The sequence below is a fragment of the Zingiber officinale genome, chromosome 11B (assembly GCF_018446385.1).
Source record: "Zingiber officinale cultivar Zhangliang chromosome 11B, Zo_v1.1, whole genome shotgun sequence".
Taxonomy (NCBI): domain Eukaryota; kingdom Viridiplantae; phylum Streptophyta; class Magnoliopsida; order Zingiberales; family Zingiberaceae; genus Zingiber; species Zingiber officinale.
The window spans coordinates 86,715,160-86,741,376 of NC_056007.1; the positions used below are offsets into that span (position 1 = coordinate 86,715,160).

At 40.5% G+C, this 26,217-nt stretch overlaps 3 protein-coding genes across 4 annotated transcripts; 2 read left to right on the top strand and 1 right to left on the bottom strand.

Annotated features, from left to right (window-relative positions):
- Positions 1 to 1,815: 1,815 nt before the first annotated feature.
- On the bottom strand, positions 1,816 to 6,844 carry LOC122035031 (40S ribosomal protein S19-like). 2 transcript variants are annotated; one of them, XM_042594396.1, is made up of 4 exons: positions 6,669 to 6,844; positions 6,275 to 6,365; positions 5,993 to 6,176; positions 5,503 to 5,758 (listed from the first exon to the last, which is right to left on the bottom strand). In XM_042594396.1, the coding sequence occupies exons 1-4, from the start codon at positions 6,756 to 6,758 to the stop codon at positions 5,698 to 5,700; spliced, it is 426 nt and encodes a 141-aa protein (XP_042450330.1). In that variant the 5' UTR covers positions 6,759 to 6,844; the 3' UTR covers positions 5,503 to 5,697. The 2 variants fall into 2 exon arrangements, with proteins under 2 accessions (XP_042450328.1, XP_042450330.1); XM_042594394.1 differs by lacking the exons at positions 6,275 to 6,365; positions 6,669 to 6,844 and having other exon boundaries at positions 1,816 to 5,758; positions 5,993 to 6,198.
- Positions 6,845 to 7,581: 737 nt separating this feature from the next.
- Positions 7,582 to 9,634, top strand: LOC122034599 (cytochrome P450 78A5-like). Its single transcript, XM_042593913.1, has 2 exons — positions 7,582 to 8,725; positions 8,801 to 9,634. The coding sequence occupies exons 1-2, from the start codon at positions 7,793 to 7,795 to the stop codon at positions 9,407 to 9,409; spliced, it is 1,542 nt and encodes a 513-aa protein (XP_042449847.1). The 5' UTR covers positions 7,582 to 7,792; the 3' UTR covers positions 9,410 to 9,634.
- A 5,703-nt stretch (positions 9,635 to 15,337) lies between these two features.
- LOC122034654 (cytochrome P450 78A5-like) lies at positions 15,338 to 17,535 on the top strand. The gene is made up of 2 exons (XM_042593975.1): positions 15,338 to 16,641; positions 16,727 to 17,535. Exons 1-2 carry the CDS (start codon positions 15,709 to 15,711, stop codon positions 17,333 to 17,335), a joined length of 1,542 nt encoding a protein of 513 aa, XP_042449909.1. The 5' UTR covers positions 15,338 to 15,708; the 3' UTR covers positions 17,336 to 17,535.
- Positions 17,536 to 26,217: the final 8,682 nt, after the last annotated feature.

Below are 26,217 nucleotides of genomic sequence, written 5' to 3' on the forward strand. Positions count from 1 at the left end.
TGGAGGGGGATCGGCTGAGCGACTCTTCCGCTTGGCCTAGTAACAGACAAAAGGAGCAGATGGTGATATCCTTTTGGGAACCAGTGCCACCGACAGGCAGCGTGGTTGACAACATGATCAGACAAAAGATCGTACGATAGAAGTTTCCACTGTCTTGTCAGAGATATGCTCGGGTCGTTAAGGTATGGTGTCAGGGACACTTCACTAACACGTCTTTTCAGGGTAAGCTTTAAGAAGCATGTATACCTCGAGAAGCGTGCACGCACGCTCCCGGAGCCCTATATAAAGGGCCTCAAGCTTCGACGGAGGTATGTAAGTTCTACTGTAGCTACTGTTACACTGCCTCTCTTGCTCCGCTCTTTTGCTTAGCTTTCCTACCGCCGGTGATTTGACTTGAGCGTCGGAGGACCAACGCCGAGGAACCCCTCCCTGGCTCGGCACTAACGTTTTGTGGTTGCAGGCTCGGCTAGTTGGAGGTCCATGCTCAGTCAACAGGAGCACCACGCTCCCAGCGTCCGTCGCCTCGACTTTCGGACAAGATCATCGATGACATTGGGTATTTCGGTGTCATCCATCCTAACGTCTTAGTTTAGGTTTTAACTCGGTGTTCCCACAGACGATATCAATTTGTTCTTGCTTGAGTTTGCCGACAACAAACCACCGATGAGTTGGTGTCGATGTTGACTTTGTTCGGGAGAGAGCACTAAAAAGAGAGGGTTTGAATGACAGCTGGAGGTTTCCCCAGTGTAGTCACTTTGACGCTCAAGTAAGTGTTCGGTAGAAGAGGAAGAAAGGAGGAGGAGATGAATAGTAGTCTAGAGTTTGTGGGCGCGTGTATGTGCATATCTATGCCCATAGGATCAGGCTACCTTTTATAAAATTACGGCTATGCTCCACATGTCCCGAGATCTACATTAGCGTTACCCACGTTCCTTAAAATAAATGACCATGTTACTCGCTTTTCTCGGATTAAACGGTTGATGTTTTCCACATTATTTAGGAAGCAACGACTACATTGTCTTTAAGTTAGGTGTGTTGCTCCGGTTAGTTAGCGTGATTCAGAATCGAGATCCTCGTGGAGGCAAAGTTGCGCTGAGTCGAAGCCACATGGAGTCGGATTGTTTGGAGTCGATGCTGCATGGAGTCAGGGTTGCATGGAGTCGGGTTGCTTTTAGTCAAGGCTGCATGGATCTGGGGATGACCATGATCCGGAGTGATGCAGAGTCAGGCCAATAGAAAGTTTCTAGAGGATGTAAAATTGAGGAGCAACTATCTGTTGACTTTGATCATCATCTTAGTAGGATTATTGACTTCCTTAACCACTTGGCACCTTCTAGTTACCTCCCACATCACCCCGAGTTCCTTATGATCTAGAAGAAAGATAAATTACAGAGGGCTTTGCCCAGCATAATGACTCTTTACATGGGTGTTAAGATGACCCACGATGTATATCGTACACACTAGGAATTAACCCTGATCTATCAGGGTAACATCATGCATAAAGATCAGCTGTGCCAATTTGTGGGAACAAAATGGAAATATGATTTTAAAAAATTGATTATGGAAATGGAGGTTTCATCGACTTAAAGAAATTTATCACGAGGAACTTGGATGGGTTAAGAAATTCTTGATTGTTCTTACCGCATATGATAAATTAACTGATGGTTATTGCTTGGTGGGTGGGCGGGGACTTAAGGCATGAGACTACGATCCCAGTCGATTGTACGTTGAATTCATGGCCATCAAAAGGTTTTGACAGTGGAGCCTCGGCCGTTTTATTCAGTCCTGTAGACATGAGACTTTCGACCTCTGTTTGGTCCTTCACAACTTCCATGCTCTTCTGTTGCTTTCTGTCCTCGAAGCTCGCACAAACAGCTGATGGAAAGGAAATTGATATTTTGAAACAAAATCATAATGCAGCAATTGCTAGGAGAATTTTGCTCATCATTTCCAAACCATGAGCACCGAAACTGCCACTTTTGAGTTTCAGCAGTGTGAGATCCATGTCATGCTCATTGGAAAGTTCCTGCAGTAATTAAAATGGAATTTTCCAGGAAATACTGCATTTTCGTTCACATGTACAGTCCCAAAGCATTGATTTGGACGATGAACTCTGTCAACGAACAAAGTTATTGATCATAATTTAAACAAATCGCGCAGTTTTTTCCTCTGGCTCCGGTTTCTCCATGATCATGCTCGTGCTCATGTTTATTCGCAAGTGTGCAAGCTTCGTACAACTTGCAATTCATGATGACCTCGAGAACGAGCAGCAATGCGTACAAGTAAACGATGGAAATGGCCTCCCACAGCAAAGACGAGCTCAATTCCCCTGAAATGTTGTATTGCCGGATCACCCTGTACTGGAACAGAGCCTCCACAGCGGCCATTCCGAGGTTGGCCGGTAAAGCCAGTGTCAGGGCCGTCGACGCATGCCCCCTCACGAGGAAGCATGCCTTGAGCACCGGGAGCAGCCCGCCACAGCCGTCCACGGCGGCCACGACGATGGCCAGGTTGCAGATCACGGTAGCGTTGGCGATCACGACGGAGTACAGGACGGTTCCGGCGGCGGAGAGGAGGAGGAGGAGGAGGGCGGAGTTGGAAGCCACGCTGAGGGCGTCGGCGGCGTTGAAGGCGAGGAATAGGAAGGCGAAGACGGCGGCGTTGGCGGAGAGGATGACGAAGGAGTTGAAGAGGTGTGTAGGCAGAATCGAGCAGTAGCGGCGCAGAGCGGCGGACAACGGCGGCGACCCATGCCGGCTCCTCCGGCCGCCACACACGACGAGGATGACGCAAGCCTTGGCCACGAGGAGGAGCGTGAGGACAAGCGGAAGCGTGGCCACGAAGGTGAACACGGTCTGCGAGAGCTTCAAGTTGAGCAGGGCGAAGAAGTCCGACGAAGCAGGGAACCTCGCGGCCAGGAACATGGCCGACAGCCGGAGAGAGATAGTCTTGATGACGGGCCCCGACAACGGAACCATCGCCTGCGACAACAAAATGGAAGTCGAAACCGGCAAGACGAGCAGAGCAGCAATGGAGGTAAAAGACTGGTAGCCGTTGAAGAAGACATTGATAGAGCTCCTCATGATCACGAGAGCCATGGAAGAAGAAGCAAGCGAGATTGCAATTGGCTTCCATCTTTGAATCCATGAGGAATATAAACTATTGGAAAGCTACCAACTTCAAGGTAGGCAGTGCATGGTTTTCAGTGGAATATGCAACTTACAGTAACTATCAAATTAAACTAAAACAAACACAGATATAATTAGCTTTGTGATGAACAAGAGTAGGGAATTGAGATGCTGTTAGAAGTTGGTGACACGTAGCAAGCATAAAGAATTGTAATGGTAGGTGCATTGTCTTAACACATCAGCCGACACTAGCTAAACCTCTGTTCAGAAATCACATATCACTGTATCAGCCAATTTCAATCCATTATAACTTATCAATAAGACTATGCTTTCAGTCTGTTAGGGTAGCTAATTAACAGGTTTACTTCATTTGTATACAAAGGTAATGGCCGAGAATCTGGTTAAGTAGCTTCTGGTTTTGTTTGCTAAGGAATTGGGGAGTAATAGGAAAGGATGAAATGACTTAGGTGACGGGTCAGGTCAGTTCATTTGGTGGAGGTGAGGCCACAAGGATGCATTCGTACTAAAATTCATAATAAAAAAAACGAATCGCTTTCATTGATCCAAGAAGCCTCCATTGCTGAAAATTTTGTTTAAAAAAAAAATCAGCTTGGCCATCGAATAATTCAGGAACTAATAATAGCTTATTGACAAACTTTTAAGCATCTATTATGCAGGATACTGTTCATGATTTTTCTATTGTTTCCTTTGAGTTTCTTTGTGAAGTTAACCCTGAATAGCAATTTCGAAACTTTAACTGAATCGGTACTTGATATACATTTTCCGTTTCTGTTTAAACTGACAAATGCGTCAAAACCTTTGTCCCTAATGATCAAATGATAATTGATCAGTTAAAAAAAACATATAAAAAGATTCATCAAAAAAAAAAAAAAAGGAATAAGTGATCATTGCTCAGGCTACTTGGATGGTATAAGGCCGTACGCTTTGGGACAAACCGTGAAAAAGCATCATGAACGTTATCACCTGATTTTTACACAAAGGATAGGTGATCATTGTTTGGATGTAAGACCTACTTAATTAAAGCTCAGGTTGAGGACAATGTCATAGGCATATATATGTACAAAAATTAATATTTTGGATTTATCTAAAAAAAGGATTTATCTAACTCATGCCTTACAATGGTAGCGTTCATTTTAATCATGTGACAAAAAACGATCACGTCGTTTCCAATACCCCGTTAATCTATTCTTAAACTAACACGAAAGAGATAAATCATAGATGACTATTAATCATTAGTGTAGGTGGCAAGACATGAAAGAAGGTATGCTCGGACACACCGAATTTAGACCTCAATACCTTATGTGACAATACCCTATGTCTTAACTGAGATGCCTCATTTCAATCATGAGCCATGTCACTAAGAAAAGCTGAAAAAGAATCAGCTGCCGACACTGAGAATTGCAAGCAAATACGTGGACATCTGCTGATTGAAATGGTACAGTGCAGACAGCAGCTTATTAATTAAGAGCCTAATCCAAGTTGTTTATTAATCGTGGGGCAAGAAGTTTAGTATGTTAAAAAAAGAGCAATGTGTTATAATTTATGATAATGTTTGTTTTTATTTAATATGCATTGGCTTTATCAAGAGACAGCCCGTCCAATGTTGTGTTGGCAATGTAATTTGCAATGTGAAATAGCATTTGTATAATTCACTCGGAAACATCAGAACCGAAGCCGCCCCATACCATGCACTAGGCTTCTCCTCTTTTTTTTTTTCTAGGCGTGTGCCTACTGCTAACTCTAAATATTAAAGATGGCGTCTCTTTTTTGTAGGCGTGTACCTACTTCTCCCGATGACTTCTTTTGGCAACACCTGTAGTTTTTGCTAGTTCAAAGTGAATATGAAAACGAGACTCATCTAACTTTCCAACTATCTTTACTTTGAATTTCAGACAAGGAACTTAGTTGAAAGAATCGCCAAGGATTAGCCATTCAAAAGGATACTCCTACCCATTTTGCTGCTCTAACAAGTGTGCTAGTAAGCCAGACTTGTTGGCAGCTTTTGCATTTCTGGATGAGCTCCTGGATGATCGTTACATCACAAAACCATCATTGTCACTTCAATTTGTTTCAATAGAGTTGTCCATTTTCCTTGGGCAGAGGGCACCGCCAGGGCTCAAGTCACTTCCCGTGAGCCCATTCCTATAAAATTTTTAGGGGCCTCCTGACCTTTGGGCACATGGAGTCTATAGTGTAAGATACTAACGATCGAGGAGATAAAGGAGAGGGGTGTAAACTAATGCATGATTGTCAGTGGGATTTAAACATCTGCGGAACAAAAGCCCTATGCAGGTGAAATGGAATAGACGACCAGCCATCAAAGTCTATTAGCCTGATTAATTCTTACTGAGGATAATCAAGAAAAACGGGAAACAGATACATTGGCAAGCAAATATATCAGTCCTAGCATGGCATAAGATATCCATTATCTGCCAATTTTTTACGTTCATTGTTTAGTGAAGTTCGAAATTAAAAGACAATTGGCCAAAACAAGTCTAACTCACATCTCCATGCTGATAAAAATGGGCCCAAAGATATTTGAAAGTCGTCAGACACGTCCAGCTACTTGATCAAGGTCCCTCTGCCCTTGAGAACTAATCTTCCTTCCACTGAATTCAAAAAACAGAAAAAAGTATCATCCACTGTAGTTATTCAAAAAAACATACAACATGCACTAAGATCAGACTTTATGGAACAAATAGTATCAAGAATTCCTGTGCAATGAAATAGAATGCGTGACATACTTCTACTGCTAAGAAAAATATAGGATGCCAAATGACAGGCATGGACTGAACGAAGCCAACAACTTCCTTGAGAAGACAAGAATGATGAGATATGCTTACCCTTTAGGGTTGATTTCAATGATATTCATCGTCTCCAATTGTTGCAAAATGTGACGAGCAATCGCACCACTGCTCTTGCAGAAATGCGGTGGACGGCTTCCGTTCCTCTTGCGCCCCCCATAGATTTTCTGAAAACCACCAACTCCAATTCCCTGGCTCAGATATATCTTCCGTGCCATTGAGGCTACAAGCATAGTCAATTGAAGCGATCAGGATCGAATGAGATCTCATGCGGCAAACACTACACTGTTAAAGAATCATGTATCATGTGCACCGTATTACCAGCTCTGATATAGTACCAATCAGGGTCATAAGGAGCCAGTTCCTTGAACCTTCCAGTCTTCACGATGTCTGTCCATTCGGGAAGTTCCATCTGTTTGACAGAAAATAGCCCGCAGTCAATTGTGATAGAATAGGACATGGACAAGCCAAAATGTACAAATATAAATACTTTGCTGTTCATTCGACGCTCATGCAACCATTCACACGACAATGGCATCTCAACTGAGCATTTCAGCGAGCAATAATTTAAATCTTGAGTTTAAGCAACCGAAGTAAGCTTAGCTTAAAACTTGATCAAATAGCACAGCAGAAGTAACTAAACAACATGAGCGTCGATCACCCTGTCAAAAGTTTCAAATTAACAGAGCGCACAGATCCATCAATAGGAACCAACCTTGCCCGATCTCTTCAAATGGGCTGAGTACGCCTTGACGAATTCGTGGGGAGAGACGTCCTTCACGGTCTTTGACGCGCTGATCTCCATGGCGCTCCCTTCTATTCCTCTCTGCTTCGAGCGCGATGAAGGTGGTGGAAGCGGCGGACGCAGGACAGCAGGCGTTAGGGTTTGGGGAAAGTGAGAATAAATACGAGGAATTCGAAGCCGCTTTTCCTACTAGACGGCCTTCGGCCCGTGGATCATAATGGGCCTATCAGTTTCTTACTCATGAAGCCCATTCGTATAGAACTTAGAAGATAAAAATAAACAATGAAAATAATATTATTCTAGCTCAGCTTTTGAATTGTACCGTCTAGAAAAAAAATCAATTTTTTTTTTAAAAAAACAATCACAGATTAAATTTTAGGCAAAATCTTTATCCAAAACAATGTTTTACCATTGCCACTTCGAATTATCTACCTATATTGCAGAGCAAACTTCTTGCTCAATATCCTAAAGTGAAAGATCTGAATCAAGGTTCAGGATCAAATAGCAAAGCAACAGTGACAAAACAAGCTCAAACTTGAAGAGGGGAATCGACTTCTACTTACTCATGAATGACATTTCAGTTTCAAATTAACATTGATATGGAAGCTCATAGTAAAGTTTTATCATCTTTATGCCGCCAGTAAACTTACTTATGACAGACGTTACATGGAGACGACAGTAGGAAAAGTTCCAGTTTTAAAATTGGGAGCAAAAAGGCCACGGCGAGGTGATCGATCCCATTGAAACATCGTGGAGGAGAATGAGTGAGGATCGGCTTTCCCACAAAAGTGAAAAGGATGGTCACATCAGGAATATAATCACATCCCACTGCGTGGGCCTCCCACTACAAATGAGTGATTAGTGATCACTTTCCGCCGTCTAAGATGTACTACCACCGTTGCATAGCCGCCGCCTCTTGCCATTCCTGTTCACCCTTCGAACTCCATAAAAGCGAGAGCCGCCGCTACCGCCGCCTGCCTCATCATTGGCAGCTGCAGCGGCGCTTCATCTCCCGATCCCTAAAGCCCTAAAACCCAATCCTCCTCGCAACTCCCACTCAGATCTCATTTTCCGCTTTCTTTCCTTCCGACCCTATGGATTCTCCCTCCGTCTTCGATTCCTCTTTGCACCTCGTCTTCCTCCCAACAGCAGCGGCGCTCCCTCAGATAGCCGCAGTCGTCACCGTCGCTTTCGCGGTTCTGTGGTTCCACCCAGGCGGCCTCGCGTGGGCTCTCTCCAGGGCTGGTCGTTCGATTCCTGGCCCCCACAGCATGGTCCTCGCCCTCTCTGGCTCCGTCGCCCACCGCGCCCTTTCAAGGCTAGCCCACTCCCTCCGAGCCGCCGACTTGATGATCTTCTCCGTCGGCCTCACCCGTTTCATCCTCGCGAGCCGCCCCGAAACCGCCCGGGAAATACTCAACAGCTCGGCCTTCTCGGATCGACCTGTCAAGGAATCCGCGTACGAGCTCCTATTCCACAGGGCCATCGGCTTCGCGCCCTTTGGCGACTACTGGCGCAGACTCAGAAGGATCTCCGCCACGTACTTGTTCAGTCCCACGAGGGTCGCTTCATTCGAGGAGCACCGGGTGAAAATCGGGCAGCAAATGATCCGGGGCATAATGGCTAGCATGGATTCCACCGGGGTCGTCGGCATGAAGAAAATTCTCCACTTCGGTTCTCTCAGCAATATTATGATGAGCGTTTTCGGCCAAAAATTCGATTTTGACCACGGCGAAGGCGCGGAATTGGATGAACTTGTCACGGAGGGGTACGAGCTGCTCGGTGCCTTCAACTGGAGCGACCACTTCCCTCTGTTGAGGTGGATGGATCCTCAGGGCATCAGGAAAAGGTGCAAGCGATTGTCGGCCACGGTCAATGTGTTCTATGGAAGAATCATAGAGGAGCACCGTCGAAGGAGGGTCGATGGAGTTGTGCCCGAAGGTGTAACTGCCGACTTCGTGGATGTGTTACTAGACTTGCAGAAAGAAGAGAGTCTCTCTGATTCTGATATGATCGCCGTCCTCTTTGTGAGTTGTAATTCATCTGATTAATTGCTTCAATAACAATTTTAAAAATTTGATCTTCGAGTCGATCCGTTGCAGGAAATGATCTTTCGAGGAACAGATACAGTGGCCATCCTCCTCGAATGGATCATGGCGAGAATGGTCCTGCACCCGGATATACAACGCAAAGCCCAATCGGAGATCGACGACGTCCTCGGATCCTCGCGCCGGTCCATCTCCGACTCCGACGTGCCTCGCCTGCCCTTCCTCCAGTCCATCGTGAAGGAAGCCCTGCGGCTGCACCCTCCGGGCCCCCTGCTCTCCTGGGCGCGCCTCGCTGTTCACGACACCCACGTCGGCGACCACTTCGTCCCCGCCGGCACAACAGCGATGGTGAACATGTACGCCATCACCCACGACGAGAGCGTGTGGGAAGACCCGGAGGCGTTCAAGCCGGAGCGGTTCATGGAGGAGAGCGTGAGCGTGCTGGGGTCGGACCTGAGGCTCGCGCCGTTCGGGTCCGGGAGGAGGGTGTGCCCGGGCAAGGCCTTGGCTCTGGCCACCGTACACCTGTGGGTGGCGCAGCTGCTCCAGGGCTTTTATTGGGTCCCAGCTGCTCCTGATAGAGAAGTCGACTTGACCGAATGCTTGAAGATGTCCATGGAGATGAAGAACCCTCTGGTTTGCAGGGCTTTGCCAAGATCCTAATGGAAGAAGCGAGCTAATTAGGTTTTACTTAATTCTGCTCCGGATTGTCGTCTTTGCAAATCTGTCAACATCTTTGTTTGTTTGGTGTTTTCCGTACACGTGTATACATCTATGATCTTGGGTTGTTTGTGGTGTAGTGAGTGGTCAGTGTGTGCATCTTCCACAGCTTCGTACGAATAAGACTTGGAGTTTAATTAGCAGGAATCAAACTTAATTATTCCACTGTTTCAATTCCACAGTCTAGATTAGTTATTGCATGAGGTTTATAAGTTTATTGAGATAAGCTTATATAAAGGCTTATGAAACCTATTTCTTTCAGCTACAAAGGTTTTAGCTTTTCTGTGAAGATTGTTAGAGTCGAAGGTGACATGTATTTGTTTGTGAAAGCTAATTTACTTTTTCTATTCATCTTTTCTTGATGATTGAAGAGCATTTTTTTATCCATCTGCCACAACTTTATAATCTTTTCACCATTCATCCTTCAAATGCCTTGGAACTTTTAAATTGGCATGTACATTTGTATGGTACTTATGCACTGATAAAAATCATGGCTATGTTGTCCTTTTGTTTCCTTTTCTTTATTCTTTTGGTTTGTTATTTGCGATCAAATGATTGAAGAATAAGAACCCACTAACTTGATATTCCAAGATACCACTTTTGTAGTATCATATCACCATGGAATATTTGCACGTCTTAAAAAGTTAAGATCTTTTAAAATATCTATGTAACATGGAGATTGAATATCCTAACTCTCCTACAACCCTAAAAGTTAAAGCTCTTTGTGTATTTTAAACCTTATGTTTTCTTTTCTATCCTATAACGTCTATCTCCTATTCATCCTCATAAGATTATTTGAGGTATGGAAATCTCTTCTATATTGATCAATGACTAGGTATAAGTTTCTAAGCAAGTAGAGAAGTGAAATTTCTACTTTAGTAATATCATAATTTCATTAGGATTGAGATATAACATTTTAAAGGGAAACAAGGATACGCCTTAAAAAAAGAGTAAAAAACAAGGATTATTAATGAATAAAAGATTATTTGAGAAGTGAAAGCCTAGCTATAAAGCTGATCTCCTTTGGAATATATGTACTGCGATTTGATGGAAGAACAAAGATTTGATTAGCACCTAACTAGCTTTTGGGCAATTATATATTTAGCCACTCGAAGCATTAATTCTATAAGTCATGTTCTAGCTAGTAATCATCTTTGCACGATAGCAACCAATCTGAGTCGTTTAATTAATCTTGAAGGAAGAATAAAAAACGATGGTAATAGATTATGGTGTGCGTGCAAATATGATTAATGTACTGTCACGCGGATGCATATATATGGTTTATGATCGTCTCTGAAAATTAGAGTTGGTGTGCTAGGTATTTAGCTACAGTGTTGACTGAAAGAAGACCTTGAGCCGATAAAGAAGACCATAATAGGGATGAAAATCCTCCTTGCACACACTTAGACGAGCAGACAAATGTTAGTGTCAAAAACCAAGGAAGAAGTCTCTGATGAGGACCCTCCGACGCTCAAACTAGTGTTGTGTCCGAGCAGGAAAAGAAGAACATTGGAAACTCGTGCGTAGATGAGACTACTGTAAAAAGCGTATTCAGCATACCTTGCCATCGGAGAGAACCTCCCTTATATATCATTTCTATAACCTCCAAAATCGTGAGACGACAGAAAATGTCGGGTGTCAAAAGTTGTCAAGTAAGCGAATATGTATAACCTGGGAGGCATATAATCACCATATGAGAAATCTTTCGTCATCCATGTGCACCATTTTTGTAACTTACACCATTAATGTGGTAGTTGAAGGAATATGCTCTCATAATATTATTGGCTGGTGGAAAATGTAGTCATCTTCGGAGAAGGTTTCATTAAATGCTCATATAATAATAAAAGAAAATTCTCTGATAAATGGTTGTTATTCAATGACAGGTTGTTGTGATTTTCTGACGATATTGTCTCTTGAGTATATCCTAGGCAGACAATTAGCCGACTGGGTGTATATAATGGCAGACTGACATGAATGAAATACTGAGCTCTGTAAGGAGGTTCGACCCATAAGACTAACCTGATATAGGCTATATGATGTTGTAGATCTGATTATAAAGTAATGGAAATCCAAGTCCACTAGGCACGGGCGGCTGTATGACTAGCCAACCATTTACAAAGATACTTGTTCCTGAAGAATGGGGAACTGAGCCCCGAGAGGCATAATCAGTGTTTTCAACTGGTCGTCCTTATATCAGAAGGCTTGTCCCTGGCCCTTGAAGTAATATCCTGAGCTTTAGGAATTCGATCAGATTTCTTCTGAGATTTGCCTTGTATGTTATTTTGTGGAGACAAGATACTGAGCTATGAAACTTTGGTCAACTTTATATCAAACCGCTCATGTCCAGGAGGACTGGAGAATGAACAATGAAAGCAAAAATGTCTAACCAACTGTATATTAAGTTGCTCTGAGAGTACCAGGCTGGATCACTGAGACCCGAACGAATTTATTCTCGGACAACCTTATGGCAAGCCAGTCCTCTCTTCTACCAGCTATACTCAAAATAAGACGATAGAAGGTTGTCTCCTGGACCTAGTCGAACATATTCTTGGTATTTCTTTTAACAGGTCGATCATCTTTTAAACCCTAGCCGGTTGGATATATGTTAAATGTTTTGGCACATGAGTAGAACACTAGGTCTCTTGGGTCCGACCAGCCATTGGGCAGATCATCCTTGGATTAGGGACCTTAGTGCCAGGAGCCCTTTGACTGCTACCTCTCCTTGACTTTGACTGCCCTGTCACCTTAACTTCCAATTCCATGTCATCCTAGGGTCCGCTTTCACACTCCGTTCTTTTGACAGGCTGGTCATCTTTTAAACCCAAGCTGGTAATGAACAGTTGGATATACGCTAAGTGTTTTGGCACATGAGTAGAACACTAGGTCCCTTGGGTCCGACCGACCATTGGGTTGATCGTCCTTGGATTGAGGACCTTAGTTTTGGGAGTGACCCTTTGATTGCCACCTCTCTTTAACTTGGATCATCACCTATCCTTGACTTTGACTGCCCTATCACCTTGACTCCCAATTCCATGTCACCTCGGGGTCCAATTTTAATAGCCAGTATCAGCTTAAGTTATGGGTTTGTTTTGTACTAATTAGTAAAAAATGATTATGTTCATCCCAAATATCTTACTCGCAGTTGTTTAGTACTTATTACTTGGATTTAATGTGCAATTAGAAGCAGTTCCAAAAGTTGGTTTGGGTTGGTACTATGTTCAAAGATGGCTAATCAATTCAATCAGAGTTGAAGGTTTATAGGGTATAGGGGAATGAAAGGAACATTAGGCAATGCAATAAAAAGTGATTTTATTGATCTGAAAATTTCTAGTGATATGGCCTTTATAACAGTTAAATTGAAGAATAAGATCCATGTGATCATGAGTAGTTGGTGTAGAAATTGAGATAAGGAAAAAGTAGTCATGTTGATAAAATCAAAAGTATATGAGAAATCAAAAGTATTTGAGCTTCTATCTATATTCTATTTTGTTGACGGTACTCTATTTTGTTGATCAGAACACAATTCTTAGAGTAAATTTCGATGAAAATTTTATTGTGTGGTAAATTAGAAATATTCTTTTATGTCCCTGAGGAGGAGTTTCTAAAGTTGTTTGTGTGTTTTTGAACCATAAGAGTTGTATTTGAGCTTTTATCTCTATTCTATTTCAACATTATTTTATTGTATAAGTTGGGGTATTACAATTAGCTTTGTTGTGGTTGTTTACTGGTTAAATATAATATTTGATACTGTGTTATATCTAAATTTTTGATTTCCCCTGCCCTGAAGCCTGCCAGATTACTGGTCCTGCCACTGCAGCTCAAATCAAGAATGTGCCAGCATTTGCAGGAGATACATGCACGTGTTTCTCTCACAACTTCTCCACTTCCAGCTATCGCTTCGGATGTCTTGTCTCCTTGACTTGGTGTCATCTAAGGAGTTGCGTGGGACTCGGTCACCTCCTTATTCAAAGCTATACTTGATCAATTGGAATCCTGCATACTGCAAATCCATGAGCAAGACTACGGATCTGAAGGGATCGACTCAATGTTGGATAACAATGCCACAAATTACACGGATGGGTTATAGAAATGCTCACTCCATTTTGGAAATGAGTTCCTATCCAAGCCTCTACCTTCTTCTGGCTCTCATTCTGAGACTGTATGCACAATGCTAGAACGTAGAATGGCTTCTCAAATTTTAATCTTCTTCATCAGGCATGCTTCTCTTGTGAGGCCTGTCTGAATCCGGTAAGCTGCGGCTGGCCAGAGATATGGCTGAGCTGGAGCGTGCTGTTGGCCAAAACCTGTTTCCTGTCGAACAACTTGGTGCACCATATCAGCTTGCAGGGTTTCCATTACTCAAGGACTTGCCTCCCAGTGTTATACTCCATCATCTTTACTCTAGATCTCCTGATGAGTTGCAATCTCCATTACAAAGCAATCAGCTGACACTTAAAAAGTACTCAGTGTGGCTTGATTCACATGGTGAGAATCAGATTTGGAAAGGAATTAAAGCAACACTTGATGATTATCAGAGAAAGGTCAGAGCTCGAGGAGACAAGGAATTTAGTCTTGTGTACTCTCCGATGCTTCAGATAGGGTCATCATTAGCTGAAAATACTTCTCAATAGTGTCATTGGATCTATTTCATGAGCTTCATATGTTAGAGCTTTAACATTTAGAAACATTTTGTTTTTTAAGGTTGGCTTTCAAAGAATGTCTACTTCATGGCAGCTGAGGCTGATGAAAATCATTTGTTTATATTAATTGTGTACATCAATATTAGATAGTTTTTATAGAGCGTATGCGATTAGATTCTTCCATGAAATTCATTATTACTTTGAGGGTGCGTTTGATTCAAGTCATCATGTATAATCTTGGTTATGTGATTACTAGGTAATCACATAACTAAGGTTATGGGAAATAAGACATAACCAAATATTGTTTGGTTCAACCTAGTTAATACAACAAAAACTTATTTGTTTAAAGATTTTAATGAATATCCTAATTTAATATTTTACTGTATTACCCTCAGTTACAAAATCAACCATACTTATTGTTATTATTATTATTATTTAATTTTACGTTTTTTTTTCTTATATATTTTTTTACGTCTTTATGTGTGTTTTTTATTTTTTAAATTTTTTTACGTTTTTTATTTTTTTTTAAATTTTATTTTTAAATTTTTTAATTTTAAAATTTTTTTGTTTTTAAATTTTTTTATATTTTTAAATTTTTATTTTTAAAATTTTAAATTTTAAATTTTTATTTTTTTATTTTTTTATTTTTTATTTTTTAAATTTTAATTTTTTCCCCAATTTTTAATTTTTTATTTTTAATTGTTTTTATTTTTTAAAATTTTTTATTTTTTTATTTTAAATTTTAAAATTTTAAATTTTTTTAACGTTTTTGTAAATTTTTCTTTTTTTTCACATTTTTTCTTATCGGAAGGTAGTTTTGGTAAAAAAAAATCATTAACGCCGGAATCAAGAAAAACCTTACTTTTTTGAGGTTTTCCGTAATAATAATAATAATAATAATAATAAAAAAGAAATATGTAAATTAAGAAATGAATTATATTTAAGGTAAAATAATATAATCTCATATAAAATGGAAGGTAATTAATGAGAAAATAAAGATAAGGTGTAAATAGAAAGCAGAATCAATAATGAATTAATTGATAAGATGTCAAATCTATAAGACATTTATAATTAACTAATATTAATCATGTCAATTTAATTTTTTTAATACTTTAATTAATTAATCAATGAACCTAATAAAATGGAGCCCTAAGACTTATGGCTTGAGCCGGACCTATGTCAAGTATTTCAGGGGCAGTTTCGGGCCGGCTTACGAGGATGAAACGGGTGAGGCCGACGGAGAAGATCATCAAATCAGCGCTCCCTCAGATAGCCGCAGTCGTCGCCTTCGTCCCTTTCGCGGTTCTGTGGTACCACCTAGGCGGCCTCGCGTGGGCTCTCTCTGGCTCTCTCGCCACCTACCTCATTATTGGCCGCCGTCACTGCGCTCCATCTCCCGTATAAGTCCATTTCAACGCAGCGCTAGGTGCAACGGACAGTCGAAATCCGAAGCAGATAACGACAGCGGTGACAGCGCCGCCAGCGGTGGGACTATATTACTACAATACACTTACCTTATTTCCTATCCCTAAAACCCTCCACCTCCTCCCAACTCCCTCACCCAGATTTCACTTTCACGCTTCTTTCTTTCCTTCCGACCCAATGGATTCTCCCTCCGTCTTCGATTCCTCTTTGCACCTCGTCTTCCTCCCAACAGCAGCGGCGCTCCCTCAGATAGCCGCAGTCGTCGCCGTCGCTTTCGCGGTTCTGTGGTTCCACCCAGGCGGCCTCGCGTGGGCTCTCTCCAGGGCTGGTCGTTCGATTCCTGGCCCCATCAGCATGGTCCTCGCCCTCTCTGGCTCTGTCGCCCACCGCGCCTTTTCAAGGCTAGCCCACTCCCTCCGAGCCACCGACTTGATGATCTTCTCCGTCGGCCTCACCCGTTTCATCCTCGCGAGCCGCCCCGAAACCGCCCGGGAAATACTCAACAGCTCGGCCTTCTCGGATCGCCCTGTCAAGGAATCCGCGTACGAGCTCCTATTCCACAGGGCCATCGGCTTCGCGCCCTTTGGCGACTACTGGCGCCAACTCAGAAGGATCTCCGCCACGTACTTGTTCAGTCCCACGAGGGTCGCTTCCTTCGAGGAGCACCGGGTGAAAATCGGGCAGCAAATGATCCGGGGCATAATGGCTAGCATGGATTCCACCGGGGTCGTCGGCGTGAAGAAAATTCTCCACTTCGGTTCTCTCAGCAGCATTATGATGAGCGTTTTCGGCCAAAAATTCGATTTTGACCACGGCGAAGGCGCGGAATTGGATGAACTTGTCACGGAGGGGTACGAGCTGCTCGGTGCCTTCAACTGGAGCGACCACTTCCCTCTGTTGAGGTGGATGGATCCTCAGGGCATCAGGAAAAGGTGCAAGCGATTGTCGGCCACGGTCAATGTGTTCTTTGGAAGAATCATAGAGGAGCACCGTCGAAGGAGGGTCGATGGAGTTGTGCCCGAAGGTGTAACTGCCGACTTCGTGGATGTGTTACTAGACTTGCAGAAAGAAGAGAGTCTCTCTGATTCTGATATGATCGCCGTCCTCTTTGTGAGTTGTAACTGATCAGTCGTTGCCTGATTAATTGCTTCAATAACAATTTTAAAAATTTGATCTTCGAGTCCATCCGTTGCAGGAAATGATCTTTCGAGGAACAGATACAGTGGCCATCCTCCTCGAATGGATCATGGCGAGAATGGTCCTGCACCCGGATATACAACGCAAAGCCCAATCGGAGATCGACGACGTCCTCGGCTCCTCGCGCCGGCCCATCTCCGACTCCGACGTGCCTCGCCTGCCCTTCCTCCAGTCCATCGTGAAGGAAGCCCTGCGGCTGCACCCTCCGGGTCCCCTGCTCTCCTGGGCGCGCCTCGCTGTTCACGACACCCACGTCGGCGACCACTTCGTCCCCGCCGGCACAACCGCGATGGTGAACATGTACGCCATCACCCACGACGAGAGCGTGTGGGAAGACCCGGAGGCGTTCAAGCCGGAGCGGTTCATGGAGGAGAGCGTGAGCGTGCTGGGGTCGGACCTGAGGCTCGCGCCGTTCGGGTCCGGGAGGAGGGTGTGCCCGGGCAAGGCCCTGGCTCTGGCCACCGTACACCTGTGGGTGGCGCAGCTGCTCCAAGACTTTTATTGGGTCCCAGCTGCTCCTGATAGAGAAGTCGACTTGACCGAATGCTTGAAGATGTCCATGGAGATGAAGAACCCTCTGGTTTGCAGGGCTTTGCCAAGATCCTAATGGAAGAAGCGAGCTAATTAATTAGGTTAATTAATTGTGCTCCGGATTGTCGTCTTTGCAAATCTGTCAACATCTTTGTTTGTTTGGTGTTTTCCGTACGTGTATACGTCTATGATCTCGGGCTGTTTGCGGTGTGGTGAGTGGTCAGTGTGTGCATCTTCCACAGCTTCGTACGAATAAGACTTGGAGTTTAATTAGCAGGAATCAAACTTAATTATTCCACTGTTTCAATTCCACTCTCTAGATTAGTTATTGCATGAGGTTTAGAAGTTTATTGAGATAAGCTTATATAAAGGCTTATGAAACCTATTTCTTTCAGCTACAAAGGTTTTAGCTTTTCTGTGATGATTGTTAGATTCGAAGGTGACATGTATTTGTTTGTGAAAGCTAATTTACTTTTTCTATTCATCTTTTCTTGATGATTGAAGAGCATTTTTTTATCCATCTGCCACAACTTTATAATCTTTTCACCATTCATCCTTCAAATGCCTTGAAATTTTAAATTGGCATGTACATTTGTATGATACTTATGCACTGATAAAAATCATGGCATGTTGTCCTTTTGTTTCTTTTTTTCTTTTGGTTTGTTATTTGCTATCAAATGATTGAAGAATAAGAACCCACTAACAGACTAACTTGATTCCAAGATACCACTTTTGTAATATCATATCACCAAGGAATATTTGCACGTCTTAAAAAGTTAAGATCTTTTAATATTTGTTTGTAAAAATATCTATGCAGCATGGAGATTGAATATCCTAACTCTCATACAACCCTAAAAGTTAAAGCTCTTTGTGTATTTTAAACCCTATGTTTTCTTTTCTATCCTATAACCTCTATCTCCTATTCATCCTCATAACATTATTTGAGGTATGGAAATCTCTTCTATATTAATCGATGACTAGGTATAAGTTTCTAAGCAAGTACAGAAGTGAAATTTCTACTTTAGTAATATCATAATTTCATTAGAAGCGAGATATAATATTTTAAAGAGAAACAAGGATACGCCTTAAAAAAAGAGAAAAAAAAAAAACAAAGCTTATTAATGGATATAAAACAATATGCACTTTGCTAAGTGAAAGCCTAGCTATAAAGCTGATCTCCTTTGGAATATATGTACTGCGATTTGATGGAAGAACAAAGATTTGATTAGCACCTAACTAGCTTTTGGGCAATTATATATTTAGCCACTCGAAGCATTAATTCTATAAATCATGTTCTAGTAATCATCTTGCCACGATAGCAACCAATTTGAGTCATTTAATTAATCTTGAAGGAAGAATAAAAAATGATGGTAGATTATGGTACGTGCCGGATATGATTAGTGTGCTATCACGCGGATGTATATATATATAGAGAGAGGTTTCTTTTATACTAATTATAGCAAAAGATAATTGTATTCACCTCAAACATCCCTTACCATCGGTCCTCAGTTATTTAACACTAATTACTTGGGTTGAATTTGTACTTGGGAGGGTGATGATTAACTATCTGTGATAACTTTATTATGAATTTAAACTTGTGGTTTACTCCGGATGAATTTCCCTGCTTTGTTACAGTTGCTTGTTTTTTTTTTTTTTTTTTTTTTTTTGCAATTCTAAAATGTATAGCACTAAATAAGAGTAAAATAGACGAATGAGTGAATCATGTCTGGCGTAGTTTCAAATCAGAATATACTCTTAAACATTAATATATATATAAATTTATACATTTCTAAAAAAAAATCACTATCTAATTGTCTCTCTTACAAAAGAAATTATTATTTCTAGCCCTCCATATAAAATTAAAGATATCTAGACTTGGTTAACAATTGCCTCCCACAATAGTATCTCTCGAAAACTCTCAACATCCGTCGGTAGTTAGGTAGACATCTCCTATCTCATATGTAGTACTCTCTGATTCTCTTCCATAGATGAACGATCGGGGAACATCCAAAAAATAGATGCTTCTGTGTTTTCAACACTTACTTGCAGAAGATGCAATGTCGATCCTTCAGATAATCTTACCTGTGTCTAGTGGGAAGATACTTTTGTATGATCATCTAAAAAATAATTGTTAGGGTCGAAAGAATTTAGATATCTCTACAATCCAATAGACCTACTAGGTCTTCTTACCTCTCAGTCTATCCGATCTATTAGGACTTCCTTTCCTAGCCGCAACAAGGGCTTCTCTGCCTGACTATCCACCAGAACTTCTTACTTGGTGTTGGTCCTCTTGATCCGGATACGGAAATCCCCACTTCCTTTACTCGAGATCAATATTCTTACTCACATGGATTGTTTAGACCATAGCACTTGTGCACAATTGACATACCAATTGTTAGGACCAAAGAAATTTAAATATCTCCACAATGGTGGGACTAAACCCTTATGGTTTTATTTTTGAACTTTACCCAAAATATCTCATATCAATAGAGATATTTTTATCTTATAAGTCCATGATATTTCTTATGTGTTTTCAATATGTGGCTTTATTTACAACCTTACAACTCCAATTAACAATAACTACAAAGGATTTCCGTATTGTTGGTGTCCATGACTTCTTAGGACTAGGATATCTAAAGAAGTCGTATGCCCTAGACACTCCTCCTTTCTCCTCAAACCAATCCGTCGCCCTTTGTGTAGCATCCTCCGACGACCCAACAATCGATAGTATAAGTGTCACGACCCAAGGGTATACTTATCCGTTAAATTGGATAGTACATTCTAGTAACAATATAAGAAATAACTGATACCAAACCATCTAAAGCTAACACAAACACTAAAGCGATATAAAATCGCTAAGTTATTAAAAGCTTATGCGTGTATGTATGCATGTATATGAGATCATACTAAACTACATAAGATAAAAGTCATATTATTCTAATAAAACTCAAATCGATACAGCAGGAAAACTATAAACATAAGCAGCGGAAAATAAACCAAGCAACTCAAAAGGAAATCCAAACGAGTTGGACCGGCAGCCAGGACCTCTGAGTGTCACAACACATTCTCTATTTACTAACTTGAAAGTCAAAAGAAAAGCAAGGGGTAATGAATACAATAACTCAATGGGTATAAGAAGATAGTGTATGATATTAGATATAAGGAGATCAAATAATGCAGTTTTAAGTAAAATACTTACAACAAAAGTAAAAGTGTCAATATAAGCAACCGCTAATGAAAGCATAAACAACTATATAACCATCTACTAACATGCTCAACTAGGAACAACAAATAAATCGGGAGTATATATAATACATCAAAATCTTGCACAAAAAAATAGGGGTAAGCAAAATTTGGTTAAACCGAACAAACCGATCAAATTTAAAAATTTGGTTTGATTTATTTAGAAATTCATTTTTTTCAAAAATATCGATTAATTCGGTTAATTTAATTCATGTTCGATCTTGAAATTTCTTATTTAGTTAAACCGAATAGACCAAATTTTTTTAACCAATTTAATTTTTTAGTCCCTAAATTTTAGACCAAATCGAATTTTTATTAAGCCAAAAAAATTGATTTGTTCGGTTTGTTTGATTTAATTAAAATTTTGATTCAGTTTATTCGGTTTTTATCAAAAATCAGTTCAGTTCGATTTGGTTTATTTGGTTCGGTTCGGTTCGATTTTAACCAAATACTCACCCCTAGAAACAAATACACAATAGCATATAGCAAGCATATAACAAGTCCTAGCTATGCGCAACAACATGCTATCACGAATGAGTCTCGTGGACAGACGAGATGCATAAGTGGCTACTATCTGCGGGAGAATATTCTACCACGGATAGTCCTGTGGGCGGATAGGGTATATACATATACTGTAGATCCCTTGCCGGTCAGATAGAGGGGGTGAATAGCCTTACACGAAATTAAACAAACATTTCTTGAACTTTTACAGTTTTAATAAAACAAACACTTGCATAGAAGAAATTAAGAAACTAATTAAAGAAAAAGAAGCATAGATATTTTACTTAGTTTGTAATTAGAGGATTGCTAATTCAAGACAGTTAAAGCTCACTAAAAAGACTCCTTGGGGTGGAGTAGCCTCTTACAACGTTGGCGACTCACAAATAAGTAGTAGAACAAAAAGAGAAGCGTTTACAAGTGCTCTTTTAACTTATTGAGATCAGAGTTGTATTTATAGTTCTGATCATGGCACTTGGAAGGGTTACAAGCACCTGGAGGAGGATAAAATTTTATCTCCGTCGCAACGGAATGTGCCAGTCGCGTTTTGATATAATTTTAGGTCTGGGCACCCAAACCCAAAAGTCAACTTCTAGTTGACTTTTTGGTGTAGATCTTCCAATCCGGATTTGCTCGCTTGGATCCGGGTCTTCCGCTCGGGCTTCGCTCACTTGGGTGATTTCAGCCATCCGAAATAGGACTCACCCGAACTCATTTTCCGGCATTCGAGCAGTCTTTCGCTCCGACTTCTCATCCATCGGAAACACCGCGCGCCTCCTCGTCCGCTAGCGTACTCTTCCACAGCACCTCGCCCCTTGGAGGCATCGAGCACGTTAGATCTCTCCCGTGTCGTCCTTCCCGCTAGCTGCGTCTTTCGCTTGACTTCCTGTGCTCCTAAGTTCCTGCACACTTAGACACAAAAGCATCAAAAAATAACATGACCTAACTTGACTTGGTTTAATCACATTAAAATTTTCACGGGGTACTTATAATCTCAACATTTTTGATGTAAGCAACCCTAAGTTAAGTTAGGATAAACCAAGCAAAAATTGTAATAAATTTTTCAAGTCCAAAAAAAAAAATCTACCTCCCTCTAGACTTCACTAATTTTTCCCCTTTGATCACATTAAAATGAGGTAGTCCAAGAAGTAGAATCTAAGGGTTAAAAAAAAATTGACTTATCCAAAAAAATGAACTTTTAAATTTTAGATAAAGATATTTTTGTTTCAATTTAAAAAGTATTTTTAAGACTTAAAAAATTTTAAAAATTTTATAACAGTAGAACAAATATATTTAAAGCAAAATAAAAAAATCATAAAGATTAAAAATTATTTTAAACAGAAATGGTTTTATTTCAACATAAATTCATATTTTTCAAAAAAATAATTAACAATAGTTATTCGAGATAACAAATATATTTAAAGCAAAATAAAAAAATCATAAAGATTAAAAATTATTTTAAACAGAAATGGTTTTATTTCAACATAAATTCATATTTTTCAAAAAAATAATTAACAATAGTTATTAATCTCGAAAAATCGTAAAATATTTTCTAAGAATGTATAATAGTAAGTAATTTTTCAAAAAAAAAAAATCAATTTTAGAGAATTGAATTTTCATGTAAAAAAGTTTGAATTTGGATAAATAATTCATAGAAAATTCACCAATGGTAAAAAAAATTAGGAAAATTTTCATAGATAGTAAAAAAGATAATGTTTCACAGAAAAAATTAATTTCGTAAAAAAAAATAACATTGCAAGATATTTTTAAATCAAAGAATACAAATTTTTATAAAAAAATTCATAGAAAAATAATACAACGGTTAAAAAAATTAAATTTTTTTCTATAGATGAATACTGAAATTCTCTTTCTTAGAAAAATTTTAATTTTAATTTAATTTTTTATATAGAAATTATGAAGAACTATTTATTTGATAATTCTAAGCAAGAATATGAAATCAAAATAAAAGTAACATGATTTTTCAATTTAAGCATAATTTTAGAATCTAATATAGGTTCCTTCCAACTGAGTTAATCAAAAATTTCTTTAGAATATATTTTTGTGATATTCTTTTAACTTAGCTCTTATGAAATTTAAGTCCTTGATCATATTTAAAATTTCTATCATTAGCAAGTAGAAAATTGAGCAAAAGTCATCTTTTTCTAACATTTTAATTTTATCTTTAAATTTTGTATTTTCATCTATTAGTTTTTCAAATTCTTCTTTTAGGCTTGCAAGTTTTTCATTAACTTGATATACTTTGTTCTCTTTTAATATAATGATTTACTTAGCATTTATACAATTTTAAATAATTGCTCTAGAGGAAGCTTACTTACCTGACTTACCATATATTCGTCGATAAACGCTCTCCTTTCATTACTGCTTTCTTCTACAGCGTCTCTTCCTTCATTGATGCTCTCGATGCTCATTTCCGAGGTGCTTTCGTTGTCTTTGGGTAGGTAATCGGCAATTAGCGTTGTTCTGGTAACCTCCTCGGATCCAAATGCTTTTGAAGACGAGTCCATATCCATAGCATAATAAGATTCTTCTTTCGTTGATTTTTCATAGAGCTCCAAGAACTTTTCCCAAAGTTCTTTTGCACTTTGGTAGTTGTCGATTTTGTCGAGTTCTTGAGTAGGAAGAACACTCAGTAAGTGGAACTCGGCATTACCATTTACTATAAATTTGTCGCACAACTTTCGAGCCCAAAGATGCTCCTCGAGTTCTTTTCCATCTTTGCTTTTGGGAACATCAAAACCAAATTTCATAGAAAGCATTATATCAAAACTAGTTCGAAAAAATACCTCCATTTTTCATTTCCATAATAAGAACTCCCCCTCAAATGTTGGCGAGTAGATGCTTGGTCTGGTTATCTCTTTTGCTTCGATCGGCGGTTAGTCCTCCTGAAGTATCCTTGCTCTGATACCAATTGTAGATCCCTTAGCGACCGACTAGAGGGGTGAATAACCCTGCACCAAATTAAACAAACCTTTCTTGAACTTTTACAGTTTTAATAAAACAAACACTTGTATAGAAGAAATTAAGAAACTAATTAAAGAAAAAGAGGCACGGATATTTTACTTGGTTTGCAATCAGGAGATTGCTTATCCAAGGTAGTTAAAGCTCACTAAAAAGACTCCTTGGGCAACCTCTTACAATGTTGACGGCTCACAAATAAGTAGTAGAATAAAAAGAGAAGCGTTTACAAGTGTTGTTCTGACTTACTGGAATCAAGGCTATATTTATAGCCCTGATTGGGGCGTCAGGACGGTTCCAGGCGTCTGGAGGGGGATAAAATTTTATCCCCGCCACAATGGAATGTGCCACGTCATGTTTTGATATAATTTCAGGTCTGGGCGCTCGAAGGGGTTCCGGGCGCTCAGAGTCCGAGTTTTCCACTCCGGTTCAGCTCGCTTGGGTCCGAGTCTTCCGCTCTAGCTCCGCTCACTTGGGTGATTTTGGCCATCCGGAATAGGGCTCACCCGAACCCATTTTTTGGCCTTCAAACTGTCTTTTGCTCTGACTTCTCGTCCCTTAAAAATATCGCGTGCCTCCTGTTGGGATCTTGACGTCCACTAGAGGGGGGGATAGCGTCTCACCAAAACGTCGCTTCCTATAGTGGTTAGTGTGCAGCAGAAATACAAACAAACAAGTAGAAGCTAATATAAATACAAGACAAGAAATGCAAATCAAGCTATACGATCATTTAACGTGGTTCGGAGATCAGGGCTCCTACTCCACGGCTGTCCGTAAGGTGGACAATCCCGATCCGTCGGTGGATGACTCCCCGGCAAACTCCGGCTAGCTCACGTAGCTCCTTGTGGGTGGAGAAACTTCACCACACTTTCACAAGAACACTTGAAATGTTAGGGCACAGGTAGACTACTAATAAGGGTTAACCACCTCTATTTCGTTGGCCTTTACCAAGCTTCCAAGCCTTGGTTATATAGGCCACGGGTTAGAAAATCTCGTCTGTCAATCGACTGTCAAAATCATCAGTTGACTGCCCTCTGTGAAAATTTGACCGTTACATACCAACGGCTCGATACCAGTCGACTGGTAAAAAGTACCAGTCGACTGCTCCACACTGGTCGAGCGAACAGAAGCATTCTGTTTGCTCTCAGTCGACTACCCAGTTGACTACATCAGTCGATTGATGAAAACACCAGTCGACTGCTACAGTAATGCTACATTACTGTTACAGTAAATCCTAATCTTAGGATTTAATCCTGAGTATATTCACTCAACACTCGTCCTCGCCCGATCAACCTAGACCTAGCCTTCTAACCTCCTCCATCAGACTTGCGTCCCTCGGATGCCTCTTCATCCTTCACGTCTTGCCTTCTGGAGTTTCCATCGGCCTTGTCATTATTGTCGGGTCTTCCTTTGCCAAGAGGTCGCGCCTCCGGGACTTCATTCATTGCCAAATCACATTTGGACTTACGTTGCCAAGACTACATGCTTGGACTTACACCGCCAAGACTCATCATTGGACTTTCCTCCTTTGCCAAGATCACCCTTGGACTTTTTTGTTGTACCTGTATCCTGCACACTCACAATGCATATCAAATATAACAATAAATCTAATTTAAACATTTGCCCAAACATCAAAACCTAGGGTACCCAGATTGCTCCAACACCTCCTTCTCGTCCGCCAGCGTACTCTTCTGCGGCACCTCGTCCCTCAGATGCATTGAGCCCGTCCACTCTCTCGTATCGTCCTTCTCACTTGCTACATCTTTCGCTCTACTTCCTGTGCTCCTAAGTTTCTGCACACTTAGACATAGGACATCAAAACATAACATGACCGAACTTGACTTGGTTTGATCACATTAAAGCTTCCACGAGGTACTTACATATACAAAACCATAATAACCAAATAAATAGTAATAATCCATCTAAGGATAATGCTCCTTAAGCTACCCTACGGTCTAACCTCACTAGCATATAGGCATGAGCCTAAATAACAAGCAAAGGTCTAGTAAGATACTCGATATCCTACACTGTAGTATAATCTTATTAATGTATAGATATTAGCCTATATAACAAACAAAGGTATAGTAGGATACTCAATATCCTACACTATAGTATGATATTACTAAAATATAAGCCTGAGTTTAAACAAAGGTCTAATAGGATATTTGATATCCTAAGTTATGATATGATCTTACTAGTGTACAAGTATAAGCCTATATAATAAATAAGGGTCTAGTGGGG

What these genes read in the sequence shown, in the direction of transcription:
- LOC122034654 (XM_042593975.1), top strand. Translation starts at nt 15,709, where the DNA reads ATGGATTCTCCCTCCGTCTTCGATTCCTCTTTGCACCTCGTCTTCCTC. An exon ending in ATATGATCGCCGTCCTCTTT is followed by an intron (nt 16,642 to 16,726) that starts GTGAGTTGTAAC and finishes CATCCGTTGCAG; the next exon opens with GAAATGATCTTTCGAGGAAC.
- LOC122035031 (XM_042594394.1), bottom strand. Translation starts at nt 3,098, where the DNA reads ATGGCTCTCGTGATCATGAGGAGCTCTATCAATGTCTTCTTCAACGGC.
- LOC122034599 (XM_042593913.1), top strand. Translation starts at nt 7,793, where the DNA reads ATGGATTCTCCCTCCGTCTTCGATTCCTCTTTGCACCTCGTCTTCCTC. An exon ending in ATATGATCGCCGTCCTCTTT is followed by an intron (nt 8,726 to 8,800) that starts GTGAGTTGTAAT and finishes GATCCGTTGCAG; the next exon opens with GAAATGATCTTTCGAGGAAC.